This window comes from Pristiophorus japonicus, chromosome 10 (assembly GCF_044704955.1).
Source record: "Pristiophorus japonicus isolate sPriJap1 chromosome 10, sPriJap1.hap1, whole genome shotgun sequence".
Taxonomy (NCBI): domain Eukaryota; kingdom Metazoa; phylum Chordata; class Chondrichthyes; family Pristiophoridae; genus Pristiophorus; species Pristiophorus japonicus.
Genome location: NC_091986.1, coordinates 154,326,388 through 154,340,520, shown reverse-complemented (window position 1 = coordinate 154,340,520; position 14,133 = coordinate 154,326,388). Strand labels below are relative to the sequence as shown.

General features: G+C 46.7%; 1 protein-coding gene across 3 annotated transcripts in view; it reads left to right on the top strand.

The window, feature by feature from the left end:
• The window catches only part of cryl1 (crystallin, lambda 1), a 183,441-nt gene that overhangs the window by 70,412 nt on the left and 98,896 nt on the right, over positions 1 to 14,133 (top strand). For all 3 annotated transcript variants that reach the window (XR_011595678.1, XM_070892192.1, XM_070892191.1), the window contains exon 4: positions 13,938 to 14,099. Coding sequence is in view for 2 of the 3 variants with exons in the window: in XM_070892192.1 (XP_070748293.1) it covers positions 13,938 to 14,099 (162 nt within the window). In the remaining variant the exon portion in view is untranslated. The remainder of the gene's footprint in view (positions 1 to 13,937; positions 14,100 to 14,133) is intronic.

The following is a 14,133-nucleotide window of genomic DNA, read 5'->3' as shown; positions in this document are numbered from 1 at the left end:
CTTGCTCAATTAAATAGCAACTGTTTTGCACAAAGAGCTTTTTCACCCATTACTTGTTATTGCTACAATTTTACTGGCGCGACTAGTTACCAAGACCTTGAGCAAGTCTGCTATTTGCAGTCTGACATTCTTTTAGTTATCCTTCCATGATTCCTTTGTTCACTTCACTGTCTCTAATTGCTATACATTTTCACACATTCTCATTCCCCCCTTTTATCATTCCATGATAACCCTGGTGACTATTCCAGGAGTATCGCATTCAGCCGTTCGCACTCTCTTTCCTGATCCTCCTTGTCGAGTAGGTCTTTAGTTTGCTAGATCATAACCCGGGAGCCCATGGCCACAAGAGGGTTTGCTAACCTTGCCATCATGACTTTACAACAAAGGTTAAAGCAACCAATGGTCATGGGGTGGTTGGTACCATCCCTGGAACGTTTGACTAATGGGGTACCCAGCACTCTCCCACTCGGTGACATCCCCGTGGTTGTCCACACGGTAACGGTATGATGCTCCTCCTGCCCTCCGTCTTTCATCTTTCGTATTTGCATTGGCCCCCCTCCTCTCATGCTAGTCTGGCTCAGAAGCCACTTGACAGTCTCAGTTAGGGTCAGTGGAACTCCCCCTTTGGAATGTATAGGGATATGTGAGCACACCCAGCAACTAGAAAAGTTCCCATTTTGCGCATAAACATAAGACATATATAGGAACGTGTTTACATGGAGTTCCTTTCGTTGTCTTGCCCCCTGTATGTTATAAGCCGCCAATGCCATTATACTAAAAAGAATCCACAACCCCATAGCTATGGGTTAAGTGGATATCATCCAACGTCCTCTGGGCCCGTCAGGTTCCAAGAGTCCCAAGGACCCGGTTTGTCCAATGGGGAATTGGAGGTACACAACCTTCAGCAGCTCGTCTTTGCTCGCCCGAATGTTCCACTTATTCAGCTATGGGATAGAGGAAGTCTGTAACATAAATATAGAGGATAGTTAAGGAGTGATAAGCTTGCAATGATGCAGGTGAACCCAGGCACTTCTCCCTTCAACCTTAGCTGCAGTGGGGGTAGTGAGTAACACCTGAAAAGGCCCCTCCCATCGTGGCTCTAATCCTTTTCGAATCCATTTCTTAATCAGGACATACTTCCCTGGTGCCACGAGGGACAATTCGGGCGAAACTGGGAGATCGAGGTGAGCATCTCGAGCCTGATTGTGGGCTATTCGCAGAGCCTTAGTCAGGGAAAGAACATAGGTGGTCATTTCCTCAGTCATGTGGTGGAACTGGACAGTGGAGGGACATTCTGATTCCAGGGGGTCCTCAGGGGTCTACCATAAATGACCTCAGCGGGGGTCAGTCTAGCCTTACCAGTAGGAGTAGTGCGGATCTGGAATAGGGCTATGGGAAGGAGTTTAAGCTAATTGAGTCCGGTTGATGCTACCAGTTTTGCAAGCTTGGTTTTAAGAGTTTGATTAGCACGTTCAACTAATCCAGCAGCTTGGGGTCGGTAGGCACAATGCAGCTGCTGGTTAATGCGCATCTAGGAACAGAATTCTTTGTTAACTTGGCCAATAAAGTGAGGGCCATTATCGGAACTCAGTCGAGCTGGGATACCATATCTAGGAACAATTTCCCTCATTAACACTTTAACAACAGTTTGAGCCTTATTGTCCAGGGTAGGGTAAGCTTCGATCCATTTGCTAAACACATCTACTATTACTAACACATATTTGTAACACTGAACTCTTTGCAACTCAATGTAGTCCAACTGCAAGGTCTCAAAGGGACCTTCTGGTAGGGGCGTCCTACCCCAATCACAGGGGACTCCCTTCCCTGGATTATGCTGTTGGCAAACAAGGCAGCGACTACTGATGTTCTGGGCCAGCGCCTGGAGTCTAGGGTGCCACCAAGTGGCCAAAAGCGTGTCACTTGTTGTCCTTGCTCCACAATGAGTAGCAAAGTGCATACATTCAATAACCCTTCCGGCCAACTTGTCAGACATGCAAGTCTGTTCCGCGGGAGTGGTCCAGAGTTTAGAGACATTGTCATAAGTATATCCATAATCTTTCCACAACAGTTTATCTTTTTCAGGAGCGTACTCCTGTGCTTTAATGACATCTTGGATGGTTGGCATTGGTTTTTCCGAGGCTGACTTATCCTTTGCAGGATTTTTAGTTTGACTCATCATTCTGGGCACCACCATTTGTTGTCCACGAGAGGCATGATTGGCCTCTTGGTCAGCACAGCGGTTTCCTATGTCAACCGGAGATTTTCCGGTAGTGTGGGCGGTACATTTGACAATGGCAATGCGCTTGGGGAGCATGAGGGCTTGCAACAAGTCAGATACGAGCTGCTTATGGGATATCTCATTCCCGTTTGAGGTTAGGAATCCCCTATTTTTCCATAATTGTCCAAAATCATGGGCTACCCCAAAGGCATACCCAGAGTCGGTATGGATATTGACCTTGAGGTCTTTAGCCAAGATACAGGCTCGGGTGAGGGCGAATAGTTCAGCTTGTTGGGCGGAATAGGCGGTCTCAAAGGCGGCAGATACCAGGACCTGATTCTCCTGATTTACTATGGCGTATCCCGAAATTCGTCCGCCTTGTGGGTCAATGGAAGAGCTTCCGTCAACATACATAATACAGTCAGGGTCCTCCATTGGTACATCAACTAAATCCTCCCTGACCGAGGTAGCTTCTTGAATTAAAGATAAACAGTCATGACTTGGTTCTTCCTCATCTTGGGGTGGCTCGGTAAGAAAATAGGACGGATTAATGGCAGTACAGTGCCGAAAGGTCAGCCTAGGATTATTTAGTAGGTAGATCTCATATCTACTCTGCCTGGCCATGGTAAGATGTTGAGTCTGCAGTTGACCCAAGAGGGCAGCTACGGAGTGAGAGGCATATACAACAATATCCTGCTGGAGGGTAAGGTTGGCGGCAGATTGAAGGCTATTGTAGATGGCAGTTAATATTTGAGTACATACAGGGTGCCCCAAGGCAACGGGGTCTATTTTAGAAGAGTAGTAGGCAACACGCCTATGCTTATCCCTGTGTTTCTGAGTTAAGACAGCGGTAGCACAATCTTTCAGGATCGTACAATACAGTTGAAAGGGCCAGTCATAGAGGGGCCAGCCCAAAGCCGGAGCTTGCAGCAGGGCTGTCTTTAGTTCCTTAAAGGCTTGGACGTCTGCGGTTTCTATTTCAAGCTGCCTTCCTTGGTTGTGTACGGTGTGAGGTGTACGGTGTGAGGTGCTTGGTCATCAGGGCAGCATTAGGGATCCAGGATCTACAGTAATTTATCATCCCCAACCACTGCTGCATTTGTCTAGCCATGCTAGGGACTGGAAACTGGCAGATGGGTTCGACTCGGCTAGCCTCCAAGGCTCGGTGGGTGTCTGATAAAATGATCCCAAGAAATTTGACTTGAGACTGGCCAATTTTGACCTTTGACGGGGAAACTATGTATCCCAGGGAGGACAAGTAATTCAGTAACTGATTAGCATCCTCCCGATTACTTGGTTCATCTGCGCTGGCTACCAGTAAATCGTCCACATACTGAATTAAATTGATCCCTTAGTCAGCGTGAGGGACTGTAATTGTTTCTGCAGGCACCTTGAGAATAAGGTCGGGGAGTGGATGAACCCTTGGGGAAATCTAGTCCATGTATATTGCTGTCCCTGGTAAGTGAAGGCGAACAGGTACTGACTCGCCTGGGCTAGCGGCAAGGCGAAGAAGGCGTGTTGGAGGTCTATTATTGCGAAGATCTTGGCGTTTGCTGGGATTAACGACAGTAACTGTGCTGGGTTGGGAACCAGAGCGTGTAGGGGCTGGACGATAGCATTGATGGCTAGAAGGTCCTGGACCAAACGGAACTGATTTGTTTTGCCTGGCTTAGGGACTGCCAGTATTGGTGTATTACACGGGGACTGACATTGAACCAAAATCCCCTGTTCCACTCGTCCCTTGATCAATCGGTGGATACTTGGTATTGCCTGTGGTTTCAGTGGGTACTGACGGATGGAGGGCCAGTCCACATTGTCCTGTACTAGGATCTCAATCGGATCAATTGGAGTATAGCCCAGTTGGGAGGGGTCCTCTGCCCATATGTGAGGATCCACGTAATCGGGTATATTGGTACCGGTATGGTGGCATAGTACCGTCAGGACCTTCTCGGGATCCCTGTGAAATTGGACCGTCCGGCCATGTCCCACAATCTGCAAATCCGGGCTGGTAGGGTCAGCCTCGTCTATAGCTTGGCACACCATAATTCCTAAATCTCTGGCATGGTGGGGAGGTAATACTTTGTGAGTGACGTGGGGTGCCACTGTTGGGGGCTGCCGCCACAACTTTCTATTCATTGCCACGAAATCTGCTTTCCCCTACGGTCCAGACACTCTGGCTCTTAGGAGGATTTCCCACTCCTCTCCCACGAGATCCTGGTAGAGATTCTGGAGATCCTGATTCTTACCACTAGGATCATAGGCTAGGGTCACATGATAGGGCGCTTGGGGCAAATCCAGGGACCACCATAGTGTAGCACTGCCGTTTAAAGGTTCCTTGCTTTACAACGATCCCATCATCCCCACATTCCAGATGCAACTGAAATTTACAGAGGAGATCCCTAGCCATCAAGTTACAGTCCAAATTGGTGGTAATAACAAACCGGTGTTCCACAGATTCTTCCTTGTAATTTACTTTAACTGGTTCTGACACTGGGAATGTTGAGACTTGACCCAGGAACCCTGACAGTCCCTGTGTCTCGGTGGAGGCTGGGAGTTTAAGCTTCGATTGCACAGAGGACATGGAAGCTCCTGTATCTATTAAGAAGGGTTGCCACTCATTTTGAATTTTTAGCGATATCATTGGTTCCTCATCCGAGGAAGGTCCTCGTACAGTCAAGCTGCGTGGTCAGTATTGATATTCGGGTGACAGTTGGGCAAAGGGGTTGTTCTGGGAGAAGTTAGTATAAGATCCCCGTCCTCTTCCCCCCTTGCCCCCTTCCTTTTCCTCCTCTTTTTCGTGCCGATGGGAGGGGCATTCCCTGCTCCAATGTCCTTCCTGTCCACAATTAAAGCATCGTCCGCTCCTTCCCCAGCCCTGGCTGCCTCCCATACCCGATCGAGGGCCATAAGGGGGTCCATAGTTTGCGGGGCCGGGACCGTTGGGGTGTTGGGTATATCCATATTCTTGGTTATCCACCCATCCCCTTACACAGTGCCGTGGTTCCATTTGATATCCCCTTGGGGCAGGTTTCGGTCTTTCCCCTCGAGGAGGCTCTTCCTTTCTAGTCACGTATTCAGTCTTGACCCGGGTTGGGGGCGCACCTCCCCCCTCTCCTTTCTTTTCCTGCCAATAATATTTCACTGCTCTCTCCATCTGGGCCTGACTGTTATCTGCCCAATTCATATTATTGGTCCGGATAGCGTGAGCAATCGAATGGGGTAGGCACTGAAGTAGAATAGCGCAGAATTGAGGTGAATTATCCCCCGCCCGGAAGGCATTATCTCCAGATTGACCTCCGTATATTTCAATGAATCTTTCCATGAATTCGTCGGCATTTTCGTCTCGCTTAGGTTTAGTTTCTGATACTGCGGCCATACTGATGGGCTACTGAAGGGTCGTGCCGAGGGCGGTGAAAACGGCGTTTAGGTACTCCTGGGCGTTATTAGGGTGTGCAGCCAACAATGCGTCATGGGTTGCACGTCTTAGGTGAGCTAGAAATCGGGAGTGCTCAGTTGGGCTCAGGGTCTGCTGTACCAGGACCCACAGGTCCCTTGATTCTGCATTATAAACTGCAATGGTAGTCCGGAGATGATCTATAAACTTGACAGGTTCCCTTTTTCAATCTGGCATGGTGGCCAGAATGTCCATAATTTCGCTCGGTTTCCAAGGCACATAGACATCTATGGTGGGGTGGCCTGCAGCTTGTTGTGCGTCAGGGTTTGGCATTGGTCGAGCTGGGAGCTGCCGCCGGGGCTTAGGGGTGGGGGTGTCAATCTCGGAAGACGTTTCTGGGTCGGAGGGTGGCTCAGAGCCGTCTGACCGCACAGCACCTCTGCGTCCCGATCGGCGGGAGGGTTTGTTTTGCCTTTCGCAACTGGCATTCTGACGAGCGGATTCACGGGACTGCTTGTTCCTTCGAGATATAGATCTGCCCTTCCGGGTGTGAGATCTGGTCCTCTCAGCTACATGGCTCGTGAACTGGGGATTTGAGTCGCTATCAGAGGATGAAGGGTCCGTCTGGGCTTGTTGGTTCGTTGGTGTGGGGTTATGGTTATCATTAGCTCCTACCGCCGGAGTGCAAGGTGGAGGTTGGCGGGAAGTGGACTGTGGTAAGGGGCCAGGGGCTGCGGGAGGCGCCGTTGGGCGCCAAGTCAGTGACCATTCATCAATTTCATCATCAGCCTCGGTCAATGCAAGGCCAACCATTTGACTACGTAGTTTATCAATACCCTTTTCAGAGGTCCGAGTGGAGCTCTTGATACGTTTTTCATGCGCGCACTCTTTTTTTAAGACGTCTACAGTTTTAACATGTCCTCCTTCTGTCAATGAGAGTCCTAATTTAATAGCGTTTTCCTGCCAACTTGACAGAAGTGATTCATCTTTCAAACTGCAGTGGAACTTTCTCATAATTTAAAATCATTATCAATGGAGAGTGTCTTTTACCTCTTCCAAAATTTTTTCAATTAAGCCAATATCTTTTTCACGGCAAATATCAGCTAGTATTTACTAAGTTATGTCCTTTTCCATCTCAGAACACTTTTTTTCCCCTTTCAGCACCTATTTAGTACGTTAAGTTTTTTTTTAAGATCTCCTTTCTTCAAATTAGGTTTTGTATTTGTTTTCTTTCAAGGTTGCGTCTTTTTTTCCCCGTCTTTTCCATAACTAGAGGGAAGTCTGGCACGTAAGCTGAGAGGGTTGCTTTTCGTTATCTCAATTGTTCCAGTTTCAAGGTTGTTACCATGTCTCTTCGAAACTGCTAAAGCTTGCTGTTTTTAACATTTTTCAAAAGTCCCTTTTACACCTTCGCAGATAGCTTGCCACTCGCCCAGGAGTTTGACCTGATCCCTGAAGGTATTTCTAGATTGTTTCCAAACTTTTTAGTTTTATATCTCCTATTTTCTTTGAGATCAGATTTAATATAATAATTTTTTTCTTGAATCCACCTCAGTATTTTGCTGTGCCTTCTCTGAATGTCTCAAAATCCCAATTCAAACTTTGTAATTTCAATCTTTATTTAAAACTTTTTTTTTGAGCTTAGAAGCTTTTTTAAAAGGCATTCTTTATCTCATTCCGAGACTAAATTTATGGTCTTTCAACCCAATATAATCAATCATTGCATGTTTTCTTTCGACAAGAAAGTGAGCGTGTCAAATAAATTCTTTTTTTTTCAACCACCGGGACCATGTATTTTTTATCTTTTACTCAACAAACCTATCCTTTGTGCATTTCCTAGCTCCGTAACTTATCATCCGAATATATCCACACCTGCGTTCCTAACTTAAAATGTAATTCAATAAGGTTCACACTCTTAAACTTCCCACATACAGGACAACACTACGAAGGGTTAAAAAAACTTTCACTCTGTTTGAAAAAGTGGGTGGAGCTAAAACAAACCACAACTCCCCGGTTTCCCAAACAGGCTTTCATTCTGCAGTCAAAATCACACAAGTACTTCTCATTCAAAACAGACGTTCACAAAAGTCTCTCTTTTTTCCTATTAATTGTTTTGGCCGGTTCTATTTTTGGATCCATGATCTTTCAGGGAATTCAGATAGTTTAATCTAAATTACCCATCCTCGTGTCGCCCCGCGTAGGATCAGGGTCCTAATTAATCCCGATTGTCCCCGCGTCGCCCCGCGGTGGAATAAGTTATCTTATCCAGAGCCTAGGCGGACCAAGTGATATACAAGATCGGCGCCGTACCTGGCATAAGTACAATTTTAAATTTACACAGTCCCGCGTCGCCCCGCGGCTTAATTTTACCTAATTCCCTAACCTCCGCGTTGCCGCGCGTTTTTTTTTATCCCTCCGGGTTGCCGAGCGATTTAACCTAGCCCTATCTAACCTAGCCCTATCCTACGCGTCGCCGCGCGATTTAACCTAGCCCTATCCTCCGCGTCGTCGCGCGATTTAACCTAGCCCTATCTAATCTAGCCCTATCCTCCGCGTCGCTGCGCGATTTAACCTAGCCCTATCTAACCTAGCCCCATCCTCCGCATCGCCGCGCGATTTAACTTAGCCCTATCTAACCTAGCCCTATCCTCCGCGTCGCCACGCGATTTAACCTAGCCCTATCTAACCTAGCCCTATCCTCCGCGTCGCCGAGCGATTTAAATCCAATCAGTGCCTAGACGGGCCAAGTGATATACAAGGTCGACGTCACACCTGACTTGGACACTTATTTCCTAAGTTTAGAAGGTATTCGCCAGATTGACCTGGATCTCGTTCAGACACTACCTGAGAACCAGCGAGTGGCCAAACTTTCCTCAGACTTTTGGAACTGAAGGAAACTGAAGTGGTATTTTAAAGGGTACTCACTCCAGTGGCCACTTTCTTCCCGTCTCGTCCACGGCTAGTCTGGCTCTTAATTCGCAAGTTTTCGGCAGTCGTCTGTTGAGATCCCACTTCTGACACCAAATGTTAATACGGATTCTTTTTCCCTCAATCTGGTTCAGCGAATACACTGACACGAACACCAAAGCAGCTTATAACAAAGCAGTCTTTATTATTTGTTTCACCGGCCGGGACTTATCAGAACAAAGGAACGTTCTCCCTTCAGAGTGCGCTCACTTCCCTCGGACAAGCCCCGTTACAATGTAGGGGCGCAACGGTTATCCACTTTCAGTACGTAATACAATTGATGGACATTCAGTTCACCCTATCCTTTTGTGATCCCTCCTTCCCTTTGTCCACTCATGAGCTGACACCTGTCCTTCCTTGCTCAATTAAATAGCAACTGTTTTGCACAAAGAGCTTTTTCACCCATTACTTGTTATTGCTACAATTTTACTGGCGTGACTAGTAACCAAGACCTTGAGCATGTCTGCTATTTGTGCTGATGTTGTAACATTTGCAGTCTGACATTCTTTTAGTTATCCTTCCATGATTCCTTTGTTCACTTCACTGTCTCTAATTGCTATACATTTTCACACATTCTCACTATCATTGTCGCTCCATTCTCAGAAAATCCACCTTCAACCCATCTGCTCAGTTCTGTCTTCATTTGTCCCAAAAGTCCCAATTTGAATCTCTTCTATTTAGCTTTTGTCCTGCTCATAGCACCAAAGATGCCTTGGCTAACGTCATAAATGGCATCCTCCGTAACAGTGACCATGGACCTGCATCCCTCCTTATCTTCTTTGTGTCAAAAACGCATGAGAGAGGTCAATCAACTGCTGCAAGCTCCATTACATATTCACCGTTGTTCCATTCCTAACTATCTGCAGCCAGTGCATCTACAGCACTGGTTTCTTCAAAGTTGCTCAACATTCTGCCCTCTTCGCCTATGTGCTTGCTATTATCATCTGCAGGCACTGGACCAGCTTCCACAGTTATGCTAATGATACCTAGGGCTACAAATTTGGTTGCATAGCACCGGTTGTTTGGGTGCTGCGGATGCCGATTTGGCTCAAAAATGGCGTCCGAGCAGTGCACGCGCACATCTGATGTGGGCCACGCCAGACGTCATTTTGGTGAGGGGTTAGCATCAGTGTTATGCACGTAATCCTTGGCAACCTGTATCGCACCACCACCAGAAGGCCCACCTGTTGGAGTCCCAAGGGATCCCAGCATCCCTTGGGAGCACTGTAAAGAAGCAGGCCTCCCACGTGGTACCTGCACTCTGGAGTCTAATTAAAAGGAGCTAAGGTCACACTTCCTCATTGCATACAGTACTCAGTTTCATCCTTTATTATGAGCATAATAATTGACGACGAACAACCGCGCGAAAATGCAAATAATTGTTGGTATCTTGGAGTTCTAGAAGGGGACGATTGGAAGGCCTTCCTGGAGAGACTCAACCAATACTTTGTGGCTAACGAGCTGGAAGGGGAGGAAAATGCTGCCAAACGAAGGGCGATCCTCCTTACCGTCTGGGGCAACAACCTATGGCCTCATGAAGAATCTTCTAGCTCTGGTAAAAGCAACAACCAAATCCTATGAAGAATTGTGTACGCTGGTCTGGGAGCACCTAAATCCGAAGGGAAGCGTTTTGATGGCGAGGTATCGGTTCTACACGTGTCAACGGTCGGAGGGCCAGGAAGTGGCGAGCTACGTCGCTGGACTAAGGCGCCTTGCAGGACATAGCATTTGTTCAAGGAATTCGTCAAATTTGCAAAGAGACTTTTTTGTGCTTGGCATTGGCCATGAGGTAATCCTTCGCAAACGATTGACTGTTGAATCACCGAATCTGAGCAAAGCCATAACGATAGCCCAGGCATTTATGTCCACCAGCGATAACACTAAACAAATTTTGCAGCATAAAGAGGTTTCGGCTAGTACTGTGCACAAAGTAACGTCGTTTTCTAGCAGGAATATACATGGCAGAATGTACATGCCGGCTGTTGCACGACCTCAGATGACCCGGAGTCCGCCATCAATTGTTAATGCGAGGCAGTTAATACCTTGTTGGCGTTGTGGAGGTGATCATCGGGCCCATCAATGCCGCTTCAAGCACTATGTGTGCAACGACTGCAGAACAATGGGACACCTCCAGCGAATGTGCAGGCAATCTGCAAACCACCACGTGGCGGAGGAAGATCGATCCATAGAGGATCAGGCTGAACTAGAGACTCGAACCGAGGAGGCGGAAGTGTACGGGTACATACCTTCACCACGAAATGTCCGATTATGTTAAAAGTTGAACTGAACGGAATTCCAGTATCGACAGCCCCTGAAACTTCCATACGAGTTCATTTGTTTTTTCTTCTGTGCACCATACCTGACTCGCCAGTTACCCTCTAGTACCTTACCCAAGTGTACATTATTCATTAACGAAAGTAGGCAGTGAGTGTTCGCCACCTATTTGGTGGGAAGTATTATAGATCTTATTCTCACCTGACATGTACATGCACTTCCCAAAAGTGGTCACTGATGGTAGTTAGGAGCAGGAACCAAAGGTGTTTCCTAAATCCCCCATCCCACCATAGCCCAGAGTCATTAAACCAATTATAACGTTCCATCTTCTGCCCTGGCTGAGTTCAGCCAGCTCAGAATTAAATCTGGATCTATGCTGGTCCATATGACTTAGCTCCACATTGGGCAGTACATTCATTGGCTGAGCCATCAGAGAGTTGTATTTTTTCACCCCAGTTTAAGTATGTGCACCATCTTCCAAATGCCATATCAATTAAGAATTAATTAGTTCCCTTTTATGCCTTTTTCCAAATCCTTAGTGCATTAACTATTTGAGCCCTGAATTGAAAATACTTAAACTTGTTTGGTTCTTGCCTTTGTACCCCTTCTGTATAAATTTGCTCATTGTTGCCTCCTATGTTCTGCAACATTCTCATCTATAATCCCACCTCCCAAACTTCCATTTTGAGTTCTCCTAATCCTTGGCAAACTGTCATAACTCAATATTATGTGCCCTCCTCATATTCTTTTTCACACATCTGTAGTTCTGCTTCTATCTGAATATTTTAGTTTCATTCCCTTTTGACTTGCACTCTTATTTCTGCACACCAACAGCTAACAATCATGGCCTGTTTATGGCTTGCAAATCGGCAGGTCTTCTGCTCTTGCTGCCTGTTTTTATGCTTTTCTTGTTTTCTCAACAGTCAGCTAAAATCTGTTCCTAAGTGCAAACAGGGTTCCTTCTAGCTAGCAATTTGATTCTTATGAGATCATTCTGTTGGAGAAAAAAAGTTGCGTTTATAATAGTATCTTACCACATTTCTCAAAAATCCTAAGCGTTACACATGCAATGAATTACTTCTTAAATGCAAGCACTGATTTTAACTCTGGGCAGGTTTGGGCAGATAGGTAGTATGGTGAGGGCAAAACTTACCAGCTGCCTCAGAAAACAAGCTCAGGGTATTTTAACACCTGGGCCTCATTAGAATCTCACCGATGGGTTTTCCATTTGTTTCACTGACCCATTAGGAAACCTGGTGACAGGGACAGCCCAGGAGACAGCTCACTGGAAGGTGAAGTCTTCTCCCAACCCTGCTGCTGACAATGAGAAGAAAACTGAGTACTTCACACAAGCAGCTATAAGAGGCATTGGTAGGCCTGCGAAGGAGTTGCACCACCATGACAACAAGTGTGGAGGAGTCCAGTTCCAACCTGTGCGGTGTCAGCTTGCATGGCATCAGCACTTTGCGGTCTAGTTTGGAGAGTGTTGCTTCCTCCTTGGATGATGCAGTTGGGCCCAGGAATCAATGTTCACAACCTTTGCAGCTTCGCTGGAAGCTCATTCGGCTGCCATACAGGCTCTGGGCTCAAACTGTACTCTGCCTCTGAGGCAGATGTCCATCTTGAACAGATTGATGGAGCAAATGGATAGGGGCTTTGAAGCCATCACTCACCTTCTGCAGTCTGCTCTCTCTCTGACATCCCTAGATGGGTGAAAATGTGGGGAGATGGATTGCCGCAGAATGACGAATTTGTGGCAGTTGCTAGCGAAACCTGCACGATTCTTCTGCGGTGATCATGTCATTTGATTATTGATTAAGTGTAAGCCTTTCCTGTTGACAAAAGCTTCTGGCTGTCATCTGGTGCCCGAATATCCACATGAATTCAGTCCATTATACCCTAGACATGAGGGAAGCTGACCACTGCTACAACTCTTTTGGTTCGATCAAATAAAACAGTTAAATCAAGTGCCCCTCAATCTGGGGGACACTCCAACATTTTTCAAGACCCTTTTTTTTCCTTTTTTTTGTTTTTTTTGGGGAGTTTTTTGTTTTTTGTGTTTTTTTGGGGGCACTAAAATCATACCTTTTACAAGTGCCCCCTATAAAAGGGGAGGAGGACACTAAAACCGGCAATTAAAACAAATTAAACTTTAAAACATATAAAATCAAATTAAAAATTGTTTGCCGGGTGTAATAATGCACTCCAGTCCCTCCGGCGCCCACCTCTCACGGAAGGCCGCGAGCGTACCGGTGGACATCGCGTGCTCCATCTCTAGGGACACCCTGGCTCGGATGTATGCACGGAAGAGAGGCAGGCAGTCAGGCTGGACGACCCCCTCGACCGCCCGCTGCCTGGACCGGCTGATGGCACCCTTGGCCGTGCCCAGGAGCAGTCCTATGAGAAGGCCCTCGGGCCTACCGCTCCCCTCTGCACAGGGTGGACCACTGCTATAAATCTCAGAGCTCTCTCATTGCCCGTTGGGAAGGCAATATACTTGTTTGTTCTGGCAAGGATGGCATTGATGATCTGTTCATGCAGCTGTGCACTGCAGATTAGGAGGTTATGGGGAATTTCCCCCCCCAGCTGGACAGGGAGGGGGGGGCGTGGTCTGTGGCTAAATAGTTAAGGACAGTGGTAACTTTGACGGCCACTGGCAAAGAATGGTCCCCTGGTCCAGTAGGTAGCAGATCCTGTTGCAACAGTCTGGCTGGTGAAACGCAGCTTCCTCCTGCATTGCTCCCCAGAAATATCCAAGATGGTAATTCTTGGCCTATAGACCCCATGAGCTGGGTAAGGCCTTCTACAAGCAGCTCTCCTCACCTGCTCTTTTCTAACAGGCACCTGAAGAACTCGCTGCTTTTCTTTGGGTAGTGCCATTCTACTTTAGATAGTGAATTAACATCTCAACTTTCTTGTCATCCAGATGTGGTGAAGTGGAAAAAATCTGAGTTTACTTTTGATGATGTTTTCACTCACAAACTGTTCATTAGATTATTTTTCTGTAAATCTTTCTAGCTCCCATAGATGCAGCATGCATAGTAGTAAGTGATTTTGATTATATTTCATGTCTTTGTGATGCAGGAATGTGTTCCTGAAAACTTGGACCTGAAGAGGAAGGTTTTTCAAGAGCTAGATGACCTTATGAATGATGATGTAATTCTTAGCAGTTCTACCTCCTGCCTTTTACCTTCAAAATTGTTCAGCGGTCTTAAACATGTTAAACAGTGCATCGTATCCCATCCTGTAAGTATTTATGCAGTACGCAGCTGTGATACTT